Below are 26,522 nucleotides of genomic sequence, written 5' to 3' on the forward strand. Positions count from 1 at the left end.
AAAATGCTAATAAAATCAACGGCTTGGCTGATCGTCGATAATAATTTAATAAAATCGACAGCGCTTCTGTCTATAATATGAGTTTGAGAATTTTACATTCTTACTAAAATCGACAACATCGCCGTCGATATTATTATATAAAATCGACGCTATTTCTGTCGATATTTGATCCAATAAAATCGACAATATTTTTATCTATAATATGCTTACTAAAATCGACAATGTTGCCGTCGATATTGGATCCAATAAAATCGACACGGTTGCCGTCGATTTTATTATTCATATACCGACAAATTCTGTCTATATATTTGAATTTTCTTGTCTATTAAAAAGCAACAACTATTCCGTCGATTTTAATAGATATGTTTTAATTATTTTTTCTCTTTGAAAAATAGTAAATAATTAATGCAAATAAATATAAAAATAAAATTTATACAGAATATAGATAACAAGACAAATAAACTTTTAAATATAAAAATAAAAATTATATTAAATATTAGATAATGAGTTTACAAATTTATCAAAATAATAAATAATGAGTTTACTAAAGGCTATGATTTTTCATAGAACAGAAGCATCATGAATATCTAATGATTACAGTGCATGGACAATTACGCTTAATTATTCTAACATACAGCCATTGAAATAGTTGACTCTCGATGATTTTACGGTGCTAATTTTTCATCAGATCATTTGCCTTATTTACCCAAGCTTCATAAATATCTTGCAAGAACAGAACAAAGTGGATCTGCAACAAAATATTGAACAGTAAATACAGACTAGTATAGAACAGTAATCAAATTTAGTAATCAAATTTACCCAAGCTTAATAAATATTGAACAGTAAATACAGTAGCCAAGTCGATTAAAACTTAAAACTAGCTTTTTATACGCAAGAAAATAAAATTTGACTGCTTATAGACTAGTATAGTAATCAAAATTCTTAGTAATCAAATTCAAACATGAACTCTTATGTCTTTTATGTTTCTCTCTCTCTCTCTCTCTCTAAAAAGTACGCCGACAATGCTCTAGGAGATGCAAAAATGAAAAGACTGCCGCTATAGGTGTTAACTAGTTACTTCCATTTTAATTTGCATATCTTCAATCTTTTTATTTCAGTCATATTAAAATCCTTTGTTTAGGTGTGAAAATACACATATATACCAAGGAAGCTAAGCAACCTTATATACTACTACTCTGTTCCCTTTTTTTATTGTTTTTAAATTAAATAAAAGCTTGGGTTCATGTATTCGTTATAGTACCCCAATACATATCTGATCTTTTCCTTAACTCTACCTCTTTCAACAAATAAATTGGCACAACTAGCATGAAAGAATTGATTAATCATCATAATATAAACCCAACTTCCTTTCTCTTATGGCAGACCAAAGCAGATGCATATTTTAGTGACCAACCATTATATGACGCTCTCAGGCAAAATATATCCGGCAAAATTGGGTCTATCACTGCTTATTACTACATAATTCATGCTCCCTAGTCCAAATTTGATAAAGTAATCTACTCACCATTAAGAAATCATCTTGAAATTTCCCAGATTCAATAACAGGCAATCTTCTCAGGAGACTTGACACTTGTCTTAACAGTGAATTTTCACAAGGAACATCACCTGCATTTTAAACAAAGGTTGAAACAATAGTTACTAATGGAAGTTTCAACATATGTGGACCATGTATGATAATATTGTTCAAGCCAGAAATAGAAATACTTCCCATGGAAACACTGTGCACCTATTAACTTGAATGTGGATTAGCAAACTAGTTGAGTGTTGAATTCGCTTAAAATATGTGATAAATAAAAACTTCAAAATTAGATTTTTCTTAGCAGAGATTAAGCTACATAAATGGCAGAATGCAGATAGACCAATAGAAAATCCTACTAGTAAATAAGTACCCCCCCCTTTTTTTTTTCAAAGAAAATGATTACTTTATGAATTGATGACTTTGATCCTAAATCTTATCCAGCTAATTATTGCATGTCAAAGATTTTATTTATGCCACATCTCTTTACCAAAATAGATAAATAACTACATGAAAATTAAAAAATTTGTTATTTATTATGACTGAATAATTTAAAAATATGATATTTTTATATAAGTGGGAAAGTTTTCCAATAATATTACTGAATATCTCATCATTAAATTCCAAGAATTTGATCAATTTCAGAATAAGAAACTTCATTGAAAACAATAGCAGTACCTACTACCTACCATTTGGTCTCTTGAAATTTTCACCTAAAGAAAGTGCAATTGCTCGGTTCAAATCCTCTTCATCCTTCCGGGATCTAGCACGGTCATCCTAATCAAGAACAATAATGTCATCAAGTACATAAATGAATGTTTTCGTATAACAAAGAAATGGTGGTGTTTACCAATGATCTAGAAGGTGCTCGCCAAACCATGTTTTTCTCTGAAAGAATACAGCCCATCATATAAAGATTAAGTCATATAACAGTAACAATAAAAGAATACAGCCCATCATATAAAGATTAAGTCAACTTTAAATATGGTAGCACTAGAAAGGGGAGTGGAAGGGATTTAATGGCTTGCTACTTTAAACTGGAGATAGAATATGTAAATTCTTCTATGAAACTTAACAACAGCAGACAAAATAGCCTTGTGATAGTATTTTCTAAAAGAGTCAGGTAAATGTTAAAAGAAATATCCTATCCATGCCAGATTACAGAACATACCTTGCTTCATTTCTATCTCCCTTGTGATAGCATCTCATAAGTCCTGTGCTCTATAACTTCCATCATCAAAGTATTATCAATTAACACTACTAGCTCACAAACCCCAATTTCCAATCCCTAGATTGCTCTATTACATGGCAATGCAAAAACAATGAATTGATTGAAGTTCATTTCAAAATACAACCCCAACAGAACATGCAAAGCAAAATTAACACCAATCCGAACAAACACTTAGAGATTAGAAGAAACAAAAAATTGAATAAAACTAACCACTCGTATTCTTGAGAGGATAATATACTGGCAACTTGATCGGAAGCTCACAACGGATCAAGCAACCATTCTCCCACACATTTCTCTGAATGTTCTTCTTCAACAACTGAATCAACCTCTTCGAGGCTATTCGATTTTCCACTTTCTGACACGAAAAATTTTAGCTCACCGAAATCGGCAGCGACTGCTCAGATCAGCGGTCGATTATCCCCTTCCCCTTCACCGTATAGAAGCTTCCTCAGTCTGCGAGCAGCATGAACTGCCGCTTGAGCGTCGGCGCTGGCTCCGTGAGCAAGCGCTCCAATTACTTCAAAGCCTTTAGGAATCAATGTTCGAAGCTCCTCTGTTTACAAATTTCAAAATGCGAGACAGAGAAAAAGTTGAAGTGAATTTAAGATTTGAAATTGATATATATATATATATAGAGAGAGAGAGAGAGAGAGAAAGAAAACCTGATTATTTGTGGAGATCATCGGAGGAGAGGCGAAGGAGGAGGGAGAGATCATCCTGATGCGACGGCGATGGATAAGAAGGGTTGAAGTATGCGAGGTGAAAATTGAAATGGTGAATTTGGGGAAATGAAAGAAACGGGGGAGTGAGTGGGAGGAAATTTATTTTATTGATAAAAATCGACAATATAGATGTTGATTTTAATTTGGAAAACAACGACGCCGAAGACGTCGATTTTATACATTAAATCCGTACCATCCATTTAATTTGGGAAAGTGATTAAGACCGTTTAAATTTATCGACGACAAAATGTGTCGATATTTTAAATAATAAAATAGACGCTACGTTCATCGATTTTAAAATAAAAATATTCTCACCTCACACTCCGTCGACAATGTGTCGATAATGGAAAAACGGTTAAAGGATTACCAAAAAAATCGACGACTTTGCTGTTGATTTTAATATTTTATTTTTACTTATCTTTTTTAATAATATCGACAGCAAGCCGTCGAAAAATATCGATGGGAGAGATAGCAGTTGATTTTTAGCGTCGAAAAATACACTTTTTCTTGTAGTGATTTGGTCATTAAATTTATCAGTTATAAATTTTTAATTATGACAAACTAATATGATTTTTTATTTTTTTCATGTATAATAAATTTTTAATTAAGACAAATTAATATTATGACCATTTCTTTCATTTATATTATAATTTAGTAATAGATCATATATATTACTCATTTAAAAATATCTATCTGCTATTAGATATTTGTTAGTTCGTTATTATTTTCAATATAATAAAATTTTCTTTGCTCAAACATTCAAGCATTATATGTTACTATTAAATTATTTAAATAATTTTTTATTTACAAAATTCTATTATGATATTATCCCATAAATAAAATTAAATTATATAATAGTATTATCTTATAATATCCTAATAAATACATATATATCACAAAAATAAATCTGGTAGACAGCGACGATTAAAAAAAACATGACAAAATAAATAATGGCGGCAGTTAATGCAGCGGAAAAGAGCGGTGTTACAATTAGTTTAGCATTTAGTGGCGGTTATATCATAATCGCTGCTAAGTTGACATATTGCGGTGGTCAGTCACTACAAAAAATACGCCAATTTGCAAGTTTTTTCTTAGATTTGTGGCGGTTTTTAACCTCTGCAAGTTGCATTACAGCAGTTTGATAAACTGACAGAGTTAGGAGTCCTGCAGTTTAATTACGAGGAATTTTGTAAAACCGACGCTATTTTATTTTGAAGTTGCGGCAATTTTTCACCCTCCGCTATTTGCGGCGGTTTCTTTAATATTGCGTTGGCTTCTGAAGGCTTCCAACTGTAACGTTTTGCGAAGGTTTTAATTGAGGTTGTGGGGGGTTTTAAACCCTTGCAAAATACATTGACTGAAAACTGTTTTTCTTGTACTTGTGGGAGTTGTAAATCGCCTCAATTTGAGATGCACTGCACAAATAAAACTGCCATAATATTTTGAAATGCATGTATATAGTTTTTTTATAAATTATTAATTAGAAGAAAAATTTTAATATTAGTAAAATTATTTAAAATATAAATGTAATTCATAACCTATTATAATAAATAATAACTTCTTTATATTATAATAAAATGTATAACATCTTAATCAACATTGTCTTTATGTATCTAATCCTAAATATTAAACATGTTAAAATTCAATAACTTCACAACTACCACTACAACAGAAACGGGATTTAGCAGCGATTTTTATAGGAATTTGCGGCGATTTTAAACCGCTGCAAAACAAATTATCAACGTTTCAAGAAGCATTGCAGTATGGGGGATGGAGATTTGATTTTGCGGCGGTTCCACCAAACCGCTGGCACAATCGCAATGAAATCCTTTGAATAGTGTCGGTTGAAACCAATGCTATTTAGCTAACCTTAAATTCGATGGCATTTTCCCGGTGGTTATGAACCGCTGCTATTTGTTGACCATTGTATTTTTTAAAATGTATTTGTTGCAACAAATAATGAATGCTAAATAAGTCAAGTTCTGACTATTTTTGGCTAATTTATTTGTAATTCATATCTACATACAAGTGATTTACACACAAGTCCAAACAAATAGCCTTAACCTAATTTACCTTACGCACCATTATCTCTAACTAACTTTTCACTCAACGCGCGAATATAAAACTACCTTTTTTTGAGGATTTTTTTTTTTAATTTTCTCAGCGTTTTCTACCTCTCTACGTTCTATTCTATCTCTGTGTTTCTCTTCCTTCTTTATGTTCTCTACATTCTCTTCGTTCAATTTGAATGCTCTTTTATCTGATTTGAAGATTTGAAATCAAGCTATGAAATCAGCTTTGAACAGCTATTTTGTTCTTGAAGATAATGAATAATTCAAGTTCAGACTGTCAATTGAACCAGAGTGAAGTGGATTATTATTTTGAATCGAATCAAATGGATAAGGTATGGTTCGATTCTAGTTAATGTTTTCATTAGTAGCTTATGATTCTGTAGGTGAATAACGTGGTTTTTATTTGTGAAAAATTGTTGTTCATCATTGATGGTTTAAATTGAATGTAATGTAAGAGTTCTGAATCTGAATTATTATTTTGATGAATTTGTTCCATTCTCATTTCAATGTATTTAGGAAAAACTTCGGTGGATTTTGGAATTTTTTCGTTTTATTTTGGAATTTTTTCGGTGTATTTATAAGTTTAGACTTTCAACTGAACTAGGAGAAATTGTTTTATTGTTTAGAATCGAATCAATTAATGGTTGATGGATTGAATTTGAATGTAATGTACGAGTTTTGAATCTGATTTTATTATTTTGATGAATCTGTTTCGTTCCCAGTTTCGGTGTATTTTAGTTCTAATATGGTGTATTGTAGAATTATTTTGGTATATTTTTAATTTCTGTGATGTTGATGAGAAACTTGTTTCAAAGGTTGGGATGACTTTTAACACGATTGAAGAAGTTAGAAAATTCTACAAAGACTATTTGAAACTTGCAGGTTTTTCTACGAAAATTTGAAGCACAAATAAAAAGGAAAATGAAATTAAGAACCAATTGATTACATGTATCAGAAAGGGAAAATGGAAATCGAACATATCTCCAATTGAGAAGACAAATCCTTCAGCTGGATTAAATTATCCTGCAAGAATTTATATACATATATTGAAGGATATTGGTGTTTGGATCATTTCAAAGGTTGTGTTGCATCATTCACATTCGTGTTGTTTAAATCAAGCAAAGGTGCTTAAACAACACAGGGAATTCAACATGTCTGTACGATGTACAATAGAGAATAGTGAGAAAGCCGAAATCAGATCAAGAAAAATATACCAATCATTTGTCCAGCAGCAGAGGTCATCGTGAAATAAGTTTTATTGAAAAAGATGTGAGAAATTACATCACGAGAGAAGTGCAGAATGTTTCAGAACTAGAGGGTGCAAAAGAATTTGGGAAATACTTATTAAGAATGAAAGAAAAGAATCATAATTTATTTTTGAGCTTGAACTTGAGGTTGATCAGTCAATTAAGCTTGCTTTTTGGGCCGACGCAAGAAGCAGGATTGTCCGTGAGTATTTTGGAGATGTTATTTCATTTGATACCACTTACAATACAAATAGGTAATATGTTGTTCTGGTTTATGTGTATTTTGAAATCACTTTCGGTGTATATAGAGAATCTTTTGGTGTATCAATGATTTTGTTTCTGTGTCGTTGTATTTCAGGTATAATCTAGTTTTTAGTTCTTTTGTTAGGGTGAATCACCATGGTCAGTAAATAATTCTGGGATGTGCTTTGATGAAAAACGAGGATACTCAATCATTCAAATGGTTATTTAAATGTTGGCCTCGTTGCATGGGAGAAAATACTCCGAAAGGCATTCTTACCGATCAAGGCACATCGATGCAAAGGGCTATTAAGGCTTGTATTCCCACAACACCGGTAGTGTATTTGGCATATCATGAAGAAGATCTCAAGTAAACTAAATGGCTACAAGTGACACAAAGAAATTAAAACACGAGATGAGTCATGTTGTTTGGAACTTTTTTTCGGACATCCTCTTGGGTACAATAAGTGGCTTTCAGGTAATGTTGTCTTTATTAGAATTAACTGATGATGTTAATTTTAGTGTGTGAATATTTATGTGTTTTGCTTGTGCAGTAAAGGTGTCAAACTGTATGTTTTTTAGTATATTTTAGTTCTGATTTAGGTGTTTTTTCAAAGCTTTTCGAATATTGTTATTTATGGGTTCTAGTTTATCTTGATCACCATTTCTGGCTCGGGATGAGAAGGACTCAAAGGAAAAAAAGTGTGCATACTTTTTTTAACAAGTTTATTATGCACAACAACTCACTTATCCAATTTGTCAGGCAGTATGATAATTGTCTAGGAAGTAAAGAGAGAGAGAATCGGATGCTGCAGATTTTTATGTCGCCATACCGTGTGAAACAAATTCCTCAATAGAAGCTCAATTTCAACATGTTTATACTCATGAGAAGTTCAGGAAAGTCCAAGCACAATTCAAAGAAAAGGTGAATTTCATCACAAGATCAACGCACTCTGCTCTAAGTTATACGGTATATGAAGTTGTAGAACATATTTCTAATAGCATATTTCTTTTCTAATATGTGCTCTTTAATGCCCTTATTAGGAAGTTGAGCACATGACCACCCCAATTTCGTTGACATATGGCGTCCACGTGAAGAATGGGCGGCATGTGAACTGGAGAAAGTTTGTTTACCGCTGTCGGCAACAAGAAGAACATCTAAATGTCTAGGATGAATGTCCTCTTGAATTTCATCTAATTTTTCTCCCTATCGACATCCATCTCCATCATAGAGGTTGATAATTGTGACAAGGTCTTGCCTTGGAAGCTTCTAACAACTTTCTTATTCTCCTCACTAAGTTCTTGAAAGTTAATTTTGGCTGGATAGAGTGGCCCTACAAAAGCAGCAAAAAATATTTCAATGACACAGAAATAATTTGATAATACACCAAAATTTGATTCACAGAATATATTAGGAAATTGATTTTTACCAGATATACTCAACCCAAGGACAGTTGCTATATTTTCTTGGGTGATGTTGATTATACCATACCGTGTGTACAGTCTATTATGGGACAAATCAAATGAATATGCTAATTGTTTCAATAACTTATGTGGCACATTCATGGCAGGGATATTCATCAAACCACCAAATCTCAGTTCTCGAACAATTGCTTTCTTGTTCTTGCTCATGTTTTGAAATTTTTTATGAATTGATCTTGTGGAGCATCTCAAATCATGATTTTTCTGTAAATAAATTAGATTTATTCAAAGTAAATTGCGTTATTCAAATATATATATGCTTACATTATATTTTGGTGCTACTTTTGGTGCCAATTTTTCTGTAAGAAATACAAAAAGGGTTAATACACCGAAAGAGAAACCAAATACACCAAAACACAAACCAAACACACCGCTATATTGATTTTTTTTTTTTTACATCATACAATGTGAGATAAAAAAGATATGCAACTCAATCAAACATACTTAAAATGATAGGAGAAGCACTACAACAAAATTCTATGGGTTGTTACAACAAATTGATGAATAAAATTCCTTAAAAATAGACAAAACCAGTTGCAAATCACTCAAATATGTACATAATAACATCAGAAGCATCAAGAACAATATTCTGTTGTGTAGTTATAGCATAAAAAGTACAACAACACCAAGTATACCTTAATTCTGATGAAATACATGGAAAGACAAGCCAAATACACCGAAAGAGAAATCAAATACACCAAAACATCACAAACATGAATACAATGATACCAGAAGCACTACAGACAAACTCATTTCGAAACATGCAAAACTCAAACATGCACAATTAAAACACATTCAAATCCCTCAAACACATGCAAATATAAGTTAAACTACACAAGAAATACTATGTAACATTTTTACACCGACCTAACACAGTTATCACCAAATGAAGCGTATATGAGAACAGTAATACATACTTCAACGCAAGAACACAAAATGAATCTACTAAATAAACAGAAATATGACTATATAGCATTTTGCGATCAAAATGAGAAAGAGAAAAGTGAGAAAACTACAAGATTAGTGAACATTACCTTCAATAATTGTTCGTCTTTGCTTTCTGTCTTTGTTGGTGAAGATTTCGAATTCAACTTTGAAACTTCTTTGACTTTTCGTGACGATTTTTAGAGATTTTGATCCTTATTTAAATTTTGAGCGTTGTGGTTTTGATCGAGGGAGAAGAACCATTTTTCATAATGACATTTGCACTATTCGATAGTTGGGCAAGCCGTGTTTACACGCACTCTAACCTGAGGGTTGTTTTTGTTGGGTTTGGACAAACTTGTTTAGACTTATTTGTCAAAAAGACTTGTATATATAGCAGATCTATTTATTTTGGTTACCAACCGCTCCTAATAATATCAACCCTAAGCCTAATATCTCTTTTTAAACTAAAGATTTACACGCAAATTTATTAAAAAGGGAACTCTAGAGGTATTCATGGTTTTTTTTTTTTTTACTTTTTTGCATTTGCGGTGAGTTGGGTTGGGTTATAGATCTTTTTAAACACAAATGAGTTAAAGAGAGTCAAATACCGAATAGGCCGATAGACCTTGGGCTTGGCAACCATTATATAGATCCACCAAAATTAAACCCAAACCCAGAACCATTATGGCGACATAGGCTTTTTTTAGTACTTATTTGGGCGCCATTATTTTGATAAAAAAATTTTTTTTCAATGAAAAAATATCTTTTTTTAGTTTTTAGCGTATTTGACAAATTTCTAGCAGTAAAAGTAAAAGCACTAGAAAAATAATAAAAAAAACATCTTTTTTGAGAGGCTGTAATTTATATCTTTTTTTAAAAGATCTTTTTCCTTAAAAAAAGATGTTTTTCATGTAATAAATAAACAAAAAAGTACTTCTATATTGTTATACCCAAACATAATCAATAGATAAAAAAGATCTTTTTGGATGAGATACCCAAACATAAAATTACTTTTATTTTTTCATAAGATCTTTTAAAAAAAGATAACTCAAAAACATCTTTTCTTAGAAATTCACCAAAACAAACCCTTACTCTTGGTCTCTATTATTCTCATTTTGATCTACTCTTTTAACTGAAACTTTCAGACTTCAGTAGCCTTTTCCAAGACATGTAAATTATTTCAAGTGAGATCTCACTGGCTTGTCTTCTTGATAATTGTTGCTACCTCAATTTTCTTTTCATATATATAGGAAAACTTAATTCATCAATTCCATGACTCAAGGAATGAATATTAGCAGCAAGAGAGTACATTACATGGCAAGACATAACCATGACAGACATTCTTATTTCATTTAGAAGAGAAAAAACTTATTAAGATAGCACGCACACAAGGACATGATAACATGAATCCTAATAGTATGTAGAATTTGCATTAGTAGTAGTACTAGTATTATCATTGTGGCAGCACTTGTAAGTTATGAAAATGTCCATAACTCTAGGACAATCAGGACACTTTATAGCCTCTGGCAACTTTCCAGCAACATCAGGGATTTCAAATTGTGCGCAACGGTGCGTTTCATGTGCAACCCTCTCATGGTATTCTTTGAATGACAATTCGAACCCCTTCTTTACCACAACCTCCTTCCACCTCTCAAACTCTGCCACCGCCTTCAACATTGTGGTTCCGTGGCCACTAAGAACCACAGAGGAGCCTTTGCTCAGCAGGGCCCAACCGGTTTCGTCCTTGTAACACAGCAACCTCTGCACTTCTTGTTTCACTGCATCGGCAGCCTTGTGAGCCTTTGTCACAAACAAGCTCTCTACCCGCTTCCAGAAGCGTTTGAAGATGTTTCTGTTTTCCTTTTCCACACAGAATAGCTCTATGGATATCTTTAACTCTTTTATTATGGTCTCATTTGCAAGGGATGCAGCACTCTTGCTGAATTCTTGGATCCACTCTTTGTCTTTGCCTCCATAGAACAATATGTACTTCTCCTCTTTTATCTGCTTCAATTCACACCCAAACTCAAATATATATATATATATATATATATATATATATATATATATTGAATTGTGATAATAGTATCCAAATGATACACGCCATCCAAATTAGTCTCAAAGGATTTTATATATATAGAATATTTTAGTCCAAACAAATTTTTTATTTGCTGAAAATTTTTTAGAATTATTTTCATTGAAGAGATTGGTCTTCTGTCATCGCTGTTAATCAAATTTTTTAATATGAGCTAGACAAACAAGTTTTTAATAAATTTATTATAATATAATTAAGTTTTTTAAAAAATACATTATAGAATAAATTAGTTTTTTTTTTAAATGATAGACGAACCAATCTGTTTGACCAAAATAATTCTAAATAATTTTTAATAAATAAAAATCAATCATGATAAATATACTATAAAATCAACAATCAATATAAAATACACATTACAAATAAGTTAAACTATATTATATATTTATATATAAATATATAATAATTAATTTTGGTGTATAAATAATATTTTTAATAAAAATTTATTAGAAAATAAAGTGTCTTATTTAAAATTTTTTGAGAATGAATTTGGTGTTTATTCTATCCAAATATATTGAATTTCTTAAAGTGTGAGAATATGCAATTAGTACAAATTAAGAGCTTGTTTGGATAAGCTTCTAAAAAAAGAATTTTTTTTTTTGAGTTATCTTTTTTTAAAAGATTTTATGGAAAAATAAAAATAATTTTATGTTTGGGTATATCATGCAAATTAAAAAAATTTTTTTATCTATTAATTATATTTGGGTATAACAATATAAAAGTATTATTTATTTATTTATTATATAAAAAAAATTAAAAAAAAAATTTAAAAAAAAAAGATGTAAATTACAACTTTTCAAAAAAGATATTTTTTTTTTATTTTTCTAGTACTTTTACTTTTACTACTAAAAATTTGCCAAATACGCTAAAAAATAAAAAAAGATATTTTTCATTAAAAAAAAATCTCTTTTATCAACCAAACAAGCATAAGTGTGTATCAAATTAGTGTACTGTGCAATATATAAATATGCTTACCCAAATGTCAATGTTGGAGTGAATGCCACCAACAACTGAGCCAACCCAATGTTTTTCTTTGTGAATTGTCTCTTCTTCAACAGTGGTAAAGGGAAAGGCTTTCATTCCATAGGCCTCAATCAAATGGAATGCGTTTTGATGGAGCACCTTGCCTTGAGGGTTTAGCAGCACGACCATAGGACTCTTCTTGAAGTGCCACTCCTCCTTGATGTACTTGTAGCCTGCTATGCTTCCAAAGTGTTGAACCACATACCATTGCATCTTGGCCTTTAGAACCTCGAATTTCTTTCGCAGATGCTCGCTCCATTCTTCCACTATTGGAACCCAAACGATCTTATATTGCTCTTCTGACTTAATGGATTCATGAACCGGTCTCAGTACTGAAATCTCTTCCTCTGTGATGTCTAGAGTTGAAATGAATAGGTATACATGTTTCTTTTTCAGCACTGTAATGTCAACCTGTCATGTCGAGAAATGAAAGTCAAAATATTCAATCAACTATATTCAAAAGAAATGAAAAAATTATAATATTGATATTTTGACTTATTTAAGATATTATATTTATTTAAATCAGATTCACATTCTATTTAACAGTTTAATATAAGGCCAATTTTATAATGAAAAAGTTTTGTAGTAGAGTGAAGAGAATTATTTAATTTTATTTTAAAAATGAACAAAAAATAACATATTTTATGTAATAACTATTAATCACTCATAAAAAAAAAATCATTCTCTTCACTATCTTTTTTCTCCAACGTAACATCCAGCTTAATGAAGTATGAATTTATACAACGTCTCAACATTATGATATATACACTCTTAATATTACTTATACTTATACTACTAGGGTTTGACAAGCGCTTAGCTTTGCAAACGATAGTAAATCTATGTACTATTGTTTCTTGTTAAAAATGAAAACCAATAAAATAATGTCTACCTTGAATAACCTACGTAAATTCATAGCTAGTAAACTGCTTGAATATATAAATAAAATAGTAAATCAAAATATATTGCAATAGGAAAATGTAAAAATATATACAAACCGTAGTTTCAGAAGCGCAATCGAACAGTGGCTGCGGGGCATCCTTGGCGAAAATTAAGACCTTAAACACTTCCATTATCTCAGTTGGGGTTTGGAAAAGCTTCCTTAGCTTACGATAATATTCTGCCTCCTCTGCAATTAGCCAAATTTAGTTCCTTCGCATCTTAAATATCATTTAACCTCAAAGCAGTAGTTCTACACTTCTACTCTTTAAGAAAATTAGGGGAGAGAGAGACAGAGAAAAAAAAAAGAGAATATGTAAATGAAATACAGTAAGAAATTTATATTATTGGGAAACAAATTATAAATATTAAGAAAAATATAAAGATATATATGCAAGTATATTTTTCTTCTTGGTACACAAGTAGTCAAAGTTTAAGAGAAAAGATACTCTCTTCTCCTGCTGTTTAAATGACATTCTCTTTTTTTCCATTTTTAAAATATATATTTTTCTGCAATAATTAAATAACATACACTTTAATTTAATCCATTTGATTAAATATTTTTTAATAATTATTAATATATATTTAATTTAAATTTTTTATATATTTTATGATTAATGATAAATAATTAAAAATAAATAAAACTTATTATTTTAATAATAAATATATTATTATTATTATTATTATTATTATTATTACTACGTAATATAAAATATTTAGTCTAAAATTTTTATATATTTCATGATTAATGATAAAAATTAAAAATAAATAAATATATTATAATAATAAATGTTTTTTATTTTATATTTTTACTACTATAATAATATTAATAATAATATAAAATATATATATTCCTATTAATGTAGTAAATTTTAATTATTTTTAAAATTTTTTATTAATCATAAAATATATAAAAATAAATAAATAAAAACTATAATAATAATAATAATAATAAGTATATATTTTATATATTTTTTGAAATAATCAAATAATTATCACTAATTTATATATAAAAATAATTATTAAAAAATATTTTAATCAAATAGATAAGAATGTATGTATTTAATTCTTAGAAAAAAAGACACTATATATATATTTTTTAAATAGAAAAAAGGAGAATGTGATTTAGACAAAAAAAAAATTCATTTCTCAAAATAATAATACCTAGCATTTTTGTGTCGATCAAACTCGAGAATTAACACGTCCTATTCGATCATTTATTAAATAGTAGTGAAAAAATCATGTTAGCTAAGGAGGAATTAAAGTGTGTCCATGAGTTCTTCACTAAAATTTAATAGTAACTTTATTACTTATTATTGCATTTCACCGGTTTCGATGAATAATAATAACTCTCCGTTTGTAACACATCCATATATATAGAGTATGTACTAGGATCATTATTAACTAGTGACTAGTCTAGTAGTATTCTGTTACTACTGACCAATTTGGTGTCTGCAGAGCGCGATGTGCTTCCTCAGTTTGCTGAGTACCACGTTGATCTTTTGACCGTAATGGTATAATTCCTGTTTCTCCTCCCTGAAATCAACCAACAATTTTGTTGCTGTTGATGACAAAATATGTGTAACCAGTAATTAGTGGAAGAATTTAACTTACGAATCAGTTGTGAGACATTCAATCTGAGTGACAATAGTAACAAGAGTGATGATACACCAATACACATCAATTGGGATATGCTCCCTAGCAGGAAGCAAAGCAGGCACATCTTTAGTGTCATAAGAAGAGAGCTTCTCCAACTCAACTATCAACTCAATCACTTGCAATGTCGCTTTCACCAGATTGTTGACCTCAGTGATGGCTTCACGGTGCTTCTGCAAATTCGCAGGCCGTATGAGCAGTGGAACTCTCTTCATCACTGCCACTGATTTCGCCAAAACATCTGTTTGTAGATGCTGAGATAGCAGCCAGAAATCACCATATTCAACTGCCAAAGCAGCAAGTGTGAGCACTGCTTTCGCATCCCATTCGTAGTGTGAGAGCTTATGGAGAATGGCCACTGCAGTTTCGTGAGCAGTTTCCTCACCGGCAGCCTTGCAACACATCTGCCACGTCATAATAATATTACTAGAGACATATAACTATTCATGTAATTGCTTTTGCAAGTTTAAAAAAAGAAAATATATCCAAAAAATTTATGTTAATTCAAAAGAGATCTTGTGTGAAATAAAATATTATAGATATAACTATAAATTTTGTAGAAAAATAGTTTTATGATATATATAAATATAAATAAGAGTAAGTGACTTAGTTGATTCAACATCCAATTAAAGAAAAAAAAAAGTGAATTATTACCTCAAATGAAATTTGCTTGAGTGTGCAATAAGGTGAATTGAAATTGGGTTGGAGAATCTTTTCATCAATCTCCTCCATGCTTGATTTGGAACCCTGCCAGAGGATTTATCACAAGTGGATATACATATATTATATATAGGACAATCAAAGAACGTAGCATAAAATAAACGGAAACATTGGGAAATAGATAATGAAATCTAATTAGAAAGAAGAAAATATAATGAACCTGCACAAGGTCGTCCAAAATGGAGGTTGAACGGATAAGGGTATTGTGGACAAGAGTGAAGAGAGGATCGACCTCAAACTTAGTGTCACTATGAACATGAGTTGAGTAGATTAATTCCAAGATGTGCTCGTCCGACATGGCTAATGGATTATGCTCCTTCTCCTCTTTGTGATTGTGATGATGGAGTAGAGACTTCAGTGACAGCTTATGATGATGATGAGCCATTATGGTCCTCCTTAGCTTGATTGATTTCTTGCTGCACCCTGCTTATACTTGATGATTGTACTCCCTTATTAGCTTATTTATAGCATGAAAGATATGCTTGAGCAAGGTAACAAAGTTTTAGAAATATATTTTTATTTCATTTATTAATTAGTAAAATGATATGATTAATTCATTCAAACATTCTTGATTGATTTTTTTTCTTTATCTTTAATTCAAAGTCATTTGTTAAAAACTTTACTTTTGGCCTTTGGAAAAGAAATTCTGTGGATCAACTTAGGAGAAAAATCTTCAATCAATTACTTAAGTAAATATTTACAATAATAAGTATAATTCAATTTTCATAAAAAAAATTCACAGACATTCAATTGTGTATTGAATATGCCGGAAACTCATGTGCAATCGATTTTACGTAAAATTGGTAACTGAGAGCGGTTAAATGATTTTATTAATTTGACTAAATTTTCATTTAACGGTTCTCAACTATCAACTTCACGTAAAGTCGACTGCACCTGAGTTTCGACCATTGAATATTGATGCATGCAAAATTTTAGATAGCCAATACTTTTTTTCTATTTTTGTTTTACATTTGAATTAATTCTAGCTAATTCTCTTCTTTATAACTAGAAGTGTAGATTCTTAATATTTTCAGATAATGAGTTTAAATGTTGTTAATATTATATATTTATGGTAAACTTCAACTCTGAGACTTGATCTCAACAACAATAACATTCAATAAAAATAAATAAATGTATGAAACTGCCCCAATACGAAGCACATAAGAAACGTATAACAAGAAGTTTAATGGAATTCTGAAGTCATTGATGACCAAGCATTAGTAAAAAACATAGGCTTTGCAAATTGCAATTATCTTATTTTATTTATATATTGTTTTCCTATTTTCTGAGGGGCATAAACCAGGAATTTGTTGGGGGTAGGTTTCAAGTGGGTTGCGATGAAATTTTTAGGAAATTATGATTATCAGTGATTATATAGGCTGTCATTGCTAGTTTATGTGTTTGGCTTAGTTTCCTTTTTCTTGTCTTTTGTGGTCTCTTAACGTATGTTCTTGTGTCATTACTCGTGTGTTTGAAAATTTTAGACCATTTTAAATGGTACTATGCTGAAGATTCAAGAACGAGGATTTTGAATGAAGGCTCTAGCAGCCTTACTTTTTGATGAAATCATTAACGCCAATGTATTAGGTAGCAGAGGAATGGAATAATACTCTTGGAAAGATCTGAATGATAATATAAGTTGCATGCATCAGAAAACGGAAAATACTTAACTAATAAGTGGACAGATTATAATCTCTTACACTATATATTTACTCTTAATTACTACGTATATATGAAGTCACAAATCTATACTTGACACATTAATAAACAATGTCACAAATCACAACGCCTATTTATAGACTATATAAATCGGTGAAGTTACCTACTTCCATCCCCTGGTTTACAAATTACAATGTCTTGTGGAGTAGTCCTAGCTTATGTCCTTGGCTTTATGTGCCTAGCTTGTACCTTCTAGCTTATGTTGCATCTAAGACCTCCACATAATAAATATATATTTACACTTGCTCCACTACCACCGTAAATAAATAAACAAAAGTTGGTGGAATCTTCATGCATGTGCAAAGGAAATTTTATTAGTTACTGTCTTGTGACTCTTCATGGGTTCATTATTTATGAATCCTTTTTCCAGAGCCTCCTTAAGCTGGTTCCAGCAGCGGAGGCGAGACCAAGCAATCTTTTCTTTCTGAAACACAATAATTTTATGAAATTAAAAAAAAGCTATGACACAAAAGTAAATGAAGTACTGTTTCTGATTAGGATCTTGATTTGTAGACACACATCTCATAACAGTATAATTAATAATATGAAAAAAACAAGGTAATATCTACTTTATGTAATAGAAAACGTTTTCAAGTATTCTACAGTTTTAGGTATTATGATTGAGATTAATGACTAAAAATACTAGAATATTTAAAATTATCATACGCTTGAAATACTTCCTATGTAATATATAATGTGTATTGAAAAGAATTTATCATAAAAACTTTTATTCATAAAAACAAATTTATTATTTTCAAGACTTAAAATATAAATTCTAATACACATTTATTAAACAAAAGGCTGAATTAACAGCAAATAAGTACCTATTAAGATATAGTATAAAGATATTTGCAACTTTAGTGTAGTAAGATAAAGATCAACCTTAATTCAATTCAGTTCCAACACTCAAGATAAGCAGCAACGTACAGAATACATGAAAAAACACACAATTGCTCTTATTTTAATGGACACACTAGGAACAATTTCCCTCAGAGTTGCATCTCATAATTAACAAAATGAAAGTTTCTAATGTGCATCATTACTACTGATAACAACATTATTATTGTCATTGTGGCAGCACTTATAAGTTATGAAAATGTCCATAATCCTGGGACAATCAGGGCATTTTATGGCCTCAGGTAACTTGCCAGCAATGTTTTGAATCTCAAACTGTGCGCACCTGTGAGTGGAGCGCACAATCCTCTCATGATACTCTCTGAATGAAGTCTCAAACCCCTTCTTCCTCACAACCTCTTTCCACTTCTCAAACTCCGTCACAGTCTTCAGGATTGTGCTTCCGTGGCCGCTCGCCACCACCGACGACCCTTTGCTGAGCAGGGCCCATCCGCTCTCGTACTTGTAACACAGCATTCTCTGCACTTCTTGTTTCGCACTATCAACTGCCTTATGAGCCTTCGTCACAAACAAGCTCTCTATACGGTTCCAGAAGCGGCTGAACAGGTTCTTGTCTTCCTTTTCCACACAGAAGAGTTCTATGGAAATTCTTAAGTCCTTTATGACAGGATCATTTGCAAGCGCTGCAGCAGTCTTGCTGAATTGTTGGATCCATTCTTTGTCTTTGCCTCCATAGAAGAATATGTATTTCTGCTCTCTTATCTGTTGATTCATTCACAGAGTGATTAGCAATACATTATTACCAATATTGATTTCATGGCAAATCTTAGAGAAAACAGAAAATTAGTCCTAACTCCTAAGGTAGTGACTCCTATATTATTCTCTTTTTGTTTCTTTTTATATATTATCTTTAAACTAGAAAGAGGCGAATGCTAATGCAGTAATGCACTCCCAGAAAAATAAGGAATATAGAAAGTATCTAAGTCACTGAAATAAAATATATTAAAAAGAGAATTAAGATTTGTTTAACTGACAAAAAATAAAACACTTCTTACTTGGGAAAAAACGTTGAAAAATAAACTTAGGAAGGATAATATAGTAGGTTGTTGATATTTATACTATAAAAATTATCAATGCTATTATTGTGACCAATATATAAATATATGCTTACCCAAGTGTCAATGTTGGAGTGAATATCACCAACCACAGGACCAACCCAATGAATTTCATTGTGAATTCTCTCCTCTTCCACAGAGGTAAAGGGAAAGGCCTTCATTCCATAAGCCTGAATCAAATGGAATGCATTTGTATGCTGAACCTTGCCTTGAGGGTTCAAAACCACAACCATGGGACTCTTCTTGAAGTGCCATTCCTCCTTGATGTACTTGTAGCCTGCTATGCTTCCCAAGTGTTGAACCACATACCATTGCATCTTAGCCTTCAGAACCTCGAATTTCTTTCGAAGATTCTCGGTCCATTCTTCAACTATTGGAACCCAAACAATCTTATATTGTTCATCTGTCTTGATGGATTCATGAACTGCTCTGAGTACTGAAATCTCTTCCTCTGTGATGTCTAGAGTTGAAATGAAAAGGTATACATGCTTCCTTTTTAACACTTCAATGTCAATCTATCATGGGAAGTGAAAAACAAAAACAAAAAAAGAAAATCATCGACTTGCAAACTGTTCTCTCGTTAATGGGCTGGGCTTGAGCCCAACTTTAATATATATTTTCGTATAAAAAAAGCCCTAGTAAAAATTAGAAAAGTATTATATGTATCACTGTGTGTATATTTTGTTTGTGTATTTTTTACTTTTGATAATAAAATTAGTAATTGATAAAAAATGAAAAAAATTAAAAAATTTATTTTAATTATCATTTCTGTAAAAGCTAATATTCTTGTTTTAATTAATTTTTTTATGACGATATCAACTAATATACGTTTATTTGTGCTTTTATCACTACGCTTATTTTAGTAAGAAAAGGTATATACAAACCGTTGTTTTAGTAGCACAATCGAACAATGGCTGTGGTGCATCCTTTGAGAAAACGAGGACCTTAAACACCTCCATTATCTCCGTTGGAGTTTGGAAAAGTTTCCTAAGCTTACGACAATACTCTGCTTCCTCTGAAAATAAATCATAATAGAGAACTTATTTAGTTTGCTTGATGTACTTTTGTCCCTGCAATTTAAGCTTTAAATGCAACAGTTTCTCCTATTTTATATGTACTTGGACTAAAAAATATCTTTATTATTAGACTAATTTTATAGTGTGTTTTGTTTAGTGTCTAACTTTTATCTAAATTATTTTTTATAATAACTTTAAAATATTTAAAATTTTTTAACTTTTATATTTTTAAATTTAAAATTAATTATTTTACTTATTTTATTAATTAGACAATATTTTTTAGACATCATAGCAAACACTTTATTATTATTCAAAAACATTTTCTAAAGAAAGAGAAAATGACAAAAAAGATAAAGCTTGGCACAATTTCACTACTGACCAATCTCATGCCTACAGAGCGTGATCTGCTTCCCAAGTCTCCCAAGTATGAAGTTTAATTTTTGTCCATATTGATACAGTTCCTGCTTCTTCTCCCTGAAATCGAACAATTATAACCTGACCAAGCAAAGGCCACACCAAATCTTCCTAAATTAAAATGTAGATAGTCTGGCAAAAATATATTATATGCAAATTAGTTTATTTATAATTTATTATCTATTATTAATTTTATAACTAAAATATGTTTTATATTATCTTTTCATTATAATTGAAATTAAATTTTTTTTTATCTAAAATTAAAAAGTCATCTCTTCTTCTTTATTTTCATTTCTTTATCTCTTTCATTATTTCGCTCGTTTTATTTCTTATATATCATTATCAATAATTAAATTACAAATTTAACAATTAAAATATGCAATATGATATTCTCTAATTGCAATTAAAATTAAAAATTAAAATATTAAAATTAAAATATAATTATATTATATTACTAATTTAATAATTAAAATATATCACATAACACTCTCTCATTAAAATTAAGAAAAATATTTTTATTTAAAATTAATAAATTTTCTTCCTACATCCTCTTGTCTATCTCTCTCCCTTTCTTTATTTTTCTCTATCCTTCTCGTTCTATATATAAATTATAATTTATATTTTATATTACTAATTTAACAAACTAAAATGTGTCACGAGATATTCTTTTATTACAATTAAAATAATTTTTTCTCTAAAATTAAAAAACTCCCTCTCTCTTTCTTTTTTTATCTTTCTCTCTTGTTTCTCTTTCAATCTCTATTTCTCTTTACCATTTTGTTCTAAAAAAATAAAATTAATAAAATAATATAATTTTAATAAATTCATAAAATTATAAAAAATATATTAAATTTATAATTAAATAATATCCTATAATATTATTCACATAAAAAATTATTATATGAATATTTTTTAGTTTTTTAATTAAATTTTAAATTTTTATCGCTTATCTTTTTAATCTATATTTTTATTTCTCTTTCTTCAACTATTGATTTCATATAATTTAGAGAGAATATTAATATTGTGATTAATAATTAGAATCAAGATTTAATTGTTTAAAAAAATTAAATTTTGAGTTAATTTTATAACTATCAATATAAATTTTTTTATACTAATATGTAATTATATTTTTATATAAATAAAAAAATTATTTTTAAATAACAAGTATAAAAATTAATTATTTTATTTGTGCAATAAATTTAATATCTAATCGATTGTAAAAGTATACACATGAAATTCTTTTCGTTTTAGATAATAAATGTTAAAATTAATTATTAATAAAAAAATTAAACTCTTTCATATAAAAATAATAATTAAAATGTTTAGTATTTAATTTCTTTTATCTATGAAAATCCTGATCTTCTTAGGCGTCGAAAATTTTTGTCTCTTATGACCTTTTTATAAAAATAGTTTGATTTTATAAATTTTTGTATCATAATCTATAACGTGAGGACGAAATCGACGTAATTTTAAAAAATTTATATTTCCGTAATCGTAATGTTATTACGGATAAAACACTAGTTAACATTTATTTTTGGATGTTGATAATATCACTCTAAACTAAACTAATAATTTTCTTGGAATTCAATGTTATTAATTAAGAACACAACTTACGATTGGGTGGTGAGACAATCAATCTGACTAACAATAGTGACAACAGTGATGATAGCCCAGTATACATCAACAGGGATGTGCTCTCTAGCAGGCACCAAAGCAGGCACATCTTTAGTGTCATAAGAGGAAAACTTCTCCAACTCGAATATCAACTCGATCACTTGCAATGTCGCTTTCACGAGATTGTTGACCTCAATGATGGCCTGCCGGTGCTTCTGCACGTATTCTGGCCGAGTCAGTAACGGCACTCTCTTGAGTACCGCCACTGATTTGGCCAAAAGGTCTGTTGGCTGATGGTGAGCCAACAGCCAAAAGTCACCGTACTCGAGGGCGAATGCGGCCAGTGTGATCACTGCCTTTGCATCCCACTCATAGTTTGAGAGCTTGTTTAGTATCACCAGTGCCGTTTTGTGAGCTGTTTCCTCACCTGGAGGCTTGCAACACATCTGCCATCATAATTAATCACTATTAGTTCTCAACTTCCAAACTTAATTATATAATCCTTTGAACTTGTACTATAAATATGTTATGTCTGCCATAAAAATTGTCGGCATAGAACTAATTAACTATGCTGGTGATTGGTGAATAGTCATTACGGTTGTCAGCATAATTTAGTATATTGTAGCGACAATTATTTTGGAGAATACAGTCTTCAACTGCGACATTGATCGTTGCCCTAATATTTTTCGAAAAAGATAATTTTTTTGTCGCAATATATGCTGTAATATTATTTTGTTAGCACATGTCTCAATTCTTGTGACTATAAATCCTTGTTAATAGTGACAAATATCTGAAAAAGATTATTTTCACAACAATTGGATCAATTTATAATGTTAGTTGAAGAAAAAATGTTTGAAATACATAATTAGATCAATTTAAAATTACTTTATTTCATATTTTTTAATTACCGTTTGTCTTATTTTATATTTTTTAATAATTACTAGCATAACCGTTTCAAAAATTCACTTATCATATTAACTATAGAATTTTTTTTACTGATAATTTCAACACTACTCCGATCCGATCTTGTGAGATTCATGTGCTAGTGTCTTGCCACCAATCGTGTAAATATATACATGGTCAATTAAATTTTTTAATTGTTGGAATCCATTTGCATACCAAAAAAAAAAAAAAAAGAAAAAGGTAGAAAACACATACACTATATATACGCTATTGAACAATAATAATAATAATGGATTTATTAATGAATGACCTCGAAATAGATTTGCTTGAGTGTGCAATGAGGTGAACTAAAATTGGCTAGGGGCATCTTGTCGTCTATATGTTCCATCATCGATTTAGAACCCTGCAAGATTCATGACATGTGCATATTAATAGCTATAAGAAGGTTAAGAATAATTCTATTAGTTACTTTTTTTTTGTTGAAAAAGATCGATACATTATTGAGAGATATGGGGTTTAATTACCTCAAAAAAATTATCAACAATGGAAGTTGAACGCCTAAGGGTAGTGTAAACAAGAGTGAAGAGAGAATCCACATCAAACTTAGTGTCACTATGAACATGTGTTGAGTATATTTGCTCCAAGATCTGCTCGTCAGACATGGCTAATGGATTATGCTCCCTATCCGCTGTCTGGAGTAGGGACTTCAGTGACAACTTATGAACCATTATTATCCTATTTCTATTCTTACAAAACTTACAAGAAATCTAAAGCTTGTTGGTGGTGCACCAAGTTTCCTTGTTCTTCCTTATTTATATCATAGAAAATGACTGAATGAAAAAGGATATGGAATATTTTATGGATTTAACTTTTATAAGTAGTCATTATAAAAAACTTCTATATATATCATTTAAAATAGGAAAATGATGGTTGCACCATATTTTATGTACAAGTTTTTTTTAATGATATAAAAAAATTATTATCTTTTTCCACTTCTCATGAATCATTTTAAATATAAAAAATGAAAAGTATACAAGAGAAATATATTAAAAAATGATGCATGTAATATTTCTCTTTAAAATATTTGATTGGAGTGTATTCTACCTTTAAAAAAAATAAAATTGATTGAGTCTTATAAATAGGTAAATAAAATACTGTAATAAGATTACTATTGTACCAAACCAACTTAGTTGGTTTAGTAGTTACTTCACTAATTTGATTAAATAAATATTGATAATTCAAATTCTGTTTTATATATGCAATAATTCAATGGTCAATGATAAAATTTTAAATAGAATTTAAATTTGGATAAAATTAATTTTTGACCTACCAAATTAAAAATTATCATAAAAAAAAAAGAGTAGTACTGTACCGGTAATTGATGATGATGAAAAACCGAAAAAAAAAAGGACTTTTCTTGTGATCAACCATTGCATGCAAATAAGTTCATTTATTTCATGATAAGAAATTCATGAAGCAGTAACAAAGATAACATCCAAATGATATACCAAACTCAAAACCTAGTAAAATTGAACCTGTACAATTGCATTAACGACTAGCACTGTAGCACATTACCACAAGAAAAATGTTAAATTGTGCTAACGTAAAATTGTGCATGAATATCATAGGAATATTTGAGAGAGTGAGAGAGGAGGGGGAATTAATAAGAGAAGTGCATTCATTTTTTTTTAGGGCAAATGGCTTATATAAACTAACTGTGAATAAAATTTATCCAAATCACCCAAAGTAAAAAATGGTATATGAATTTCTCAAAGCATGTAATTATGTAAATCAAAATAGGCATATTCAATTTAGTAGAGTTTCATGCAAATCGAATCAATTTCATTCGATTTATGCATACATGGTTAGGGTTCCTAGTAAATCGAACCAGCACAATTTGATATACCATGGTCGTAATATCCATAAATAAATCGACACAGTGCAAGTCGATTTACTGTGTATTGAGCAACACATGTAAATGGATGTAAGCTAATTCGATTTACTAGAGACCAAATGTATATAAATAGATGTTGAACGTGAATTTCTCATCATAGTGATATTCAATGGCTAGTGATGAGAGTTTTTTAGTTTTGGTGTAGTATAGAGGATCGATTAAAAAATGCGTTTTGAAATTAAGTTTACTGATAAGGATCCGCTTAGTGTTTTCCTCAAACCTTTAACAAGTTTCACCGAGTTTCAGAATACTATAATCCGAAAATTGGGATTGCAAGGCATTAAACGGGTAGATAAGTTATTCTACAGAATTTCGATTTTCGTTGTGCGGGATGATGTGAAATACGATTCGTTCGCCATAGGCAGCTACGAAGATCTGCAAGTACTGTTCCATTATTGTTGGCAATTCCCAGAGGTGAGAACCCCTAAGCTGTTGGCCAAGCTTGTGGATGTAGTCTCTAGTTCAGGAGGTTCTAACCATAATCCTCAGCCTTCAGCCACGGCAGCCTGCTCTAGTTCGAGGCTGGTTGGTGCCTCTTCATCTTTACCCATGATTGAGCCTGAGGTAGCTTTGGTTGCCTTCCCATCCTTCGCCGCTAATCTAAATCGCGCTTATGACAGAGAAGTGGGTGACACTAGACCCTTTGGTGACGTTGCAATTCCGATGACTGGCATTCCTGATGTGGTACCGGAATCCCGACAGGGTAGAGCACCAGATAGTGTGGAAGATGTATTTTAGGATGAGAATGATGATGATGTGGAGCCCGCCACCATTGCCGATGATAGCGATGATGAGCTAGCGACGAGTACTCCAGCTGAGGGTGGTGCAGCGGCTAGTTCAGAAACTCCGCAATACCCCCTCGCACTTTTTAACCTTGGACTTGGATGCCATGAGACAGCAGGGGGTACTTGGCGCGCCTGTCGGATTTGGGACCACAGACACACAGGATACAGGAGGAGTAGTTGAGTTCCAAGTTAGTCAACAGTTTCAGGATAAAGAGGAGACCGTGCTGAGCGTGAAGACTTATAGCATCCGAAGTGGGGGTTA

The 26,522-nt window shown here is 30.6% G+C and overlaps 3 protein-coding genes across 6 annotated transcripts; all 3 read right to left on the reverse strand.

The window, feature by feature from the left end:
* Window positions 1-673: 673 nt before the first annotated feature.
* On the reverse strand, window positions 674-2,417 carry LOC148546271 (COP9 signalosome complex subunit 6a-like). Its single transcript, XM_088498310.1, has 4 exons — window positions 2,388-2,417; window positions 2,227-2,314; window positions 1,526-1,626; window positions 674-748 (listed from the first exon to the last, which is right to left on the reverse strand). The coding sequence occupies exons 1-4, from the start codon at window positions 2,415-2,417 to the stop codon at window positions 674-676; spliced, it is 294 nt and encodes a 97-aa protein (XP_088354436.1).
* An 8,351-nt stretch (window positions 2,418-10,768) lies between these two features.
* On the reverse strand, window positions 10,769-16,315 carry LOC107618601 (protein SIEVE ELEMENT OCCLUSION B-like). 3 transcript variants are annotated; one of them, XM_088497887.1, is made up of 7 exons: window positions 16,046-16,315; window positions 15,820-15,912; window positions 15,124-15,569; window positions 14,951-15,045; window positions 13,569-13,699; window positions 12,526-12,984; window positions 10,769-11,462 (listed from the first exon to the last, which is right to left on the reverse strand). In XM_088497887.1, exons 1-7 carry the CDS (start codon window positions 16,268-16,270, stop codon window positions 10,869-10,871), a joined length of 2,043 nt encoding a protein of 680 aa, XP_088354013.1. In that variant the 5' UTR covers window positions 16,271-16,315; the 3' UTR covers window positions 10,769-10,868. The 3 variants fall into 3 exon arrangements, with proteins under 3 accessions (XP_088354013.1, XP_088354012.1, XP_088354011.1); XM_088497886.1 differs by having other exon boundaries at window positions 10,769-11,465; XM_088497885.1 differs by having other exon boundaries at window positions 10,769-11,483.
* A 1,531-nt stretch (window positions 16,316-17,846) lies between these two features.
* Window positions 17,847-24,313, reverse strand: LOC107618600 (protein SIEVE ELEMENT OCCLUSION B-like). 2 transcript variants are annotated; one of them, XM_021112438.2, is made up of 8 exons: window positions 24,046-24,308; window positions 23,832-23,924; window positions 22,619-23,064; window positions 20,970-21,064; window positions 20,459-20,589; window positions 19,631-20,089; window positions 18,785-19,221; window positions 17,847-18,028 (listed from the first exon to the last, which is right to left on the reverse strand). In XM_021112438.2, the coding sequence occupies exons 1-8, from the start codon at window positions 24,247-24,249 to the stop codon at window positions 17,956-17,958; spliced, it is 1,938 nt and encodes a 645-aa protein (XP_020968097.1). In that variant the 5' UTR covers window positions 24,250-24,308; the 3' UTR covers window positions 17,847-17,955. The 2 variants fall into 2 exon arrangements, with proteins under 2 accessions (XP_020968097.1, XP_016176195.1); XM_016320709.3 differs by lacking the exon at window positions 17,847-18,028 and having other exon boundaries at window positions 18,468-19,221; window positions 24,046-24,313.
* Window positions 24,314-26,522: the final 2,209 nt, after the last annotated feature.

The sequence above is a fragment of the Arachis ipaensis genome, chromosome B9 (genome assembly GCF_059453495.1).
Source record: "Arachis ipaensis isolate K30076 ecotype BB chromosome B9, ASM5945349v1, whole genome shotgun sequence".
Lineage (NCBI taxonomy): Eukaryota > Viridiplantae > Streptophyta > Magnoliopsida > Fabales > Fabaceae > Arachis > Arachis ipaensis.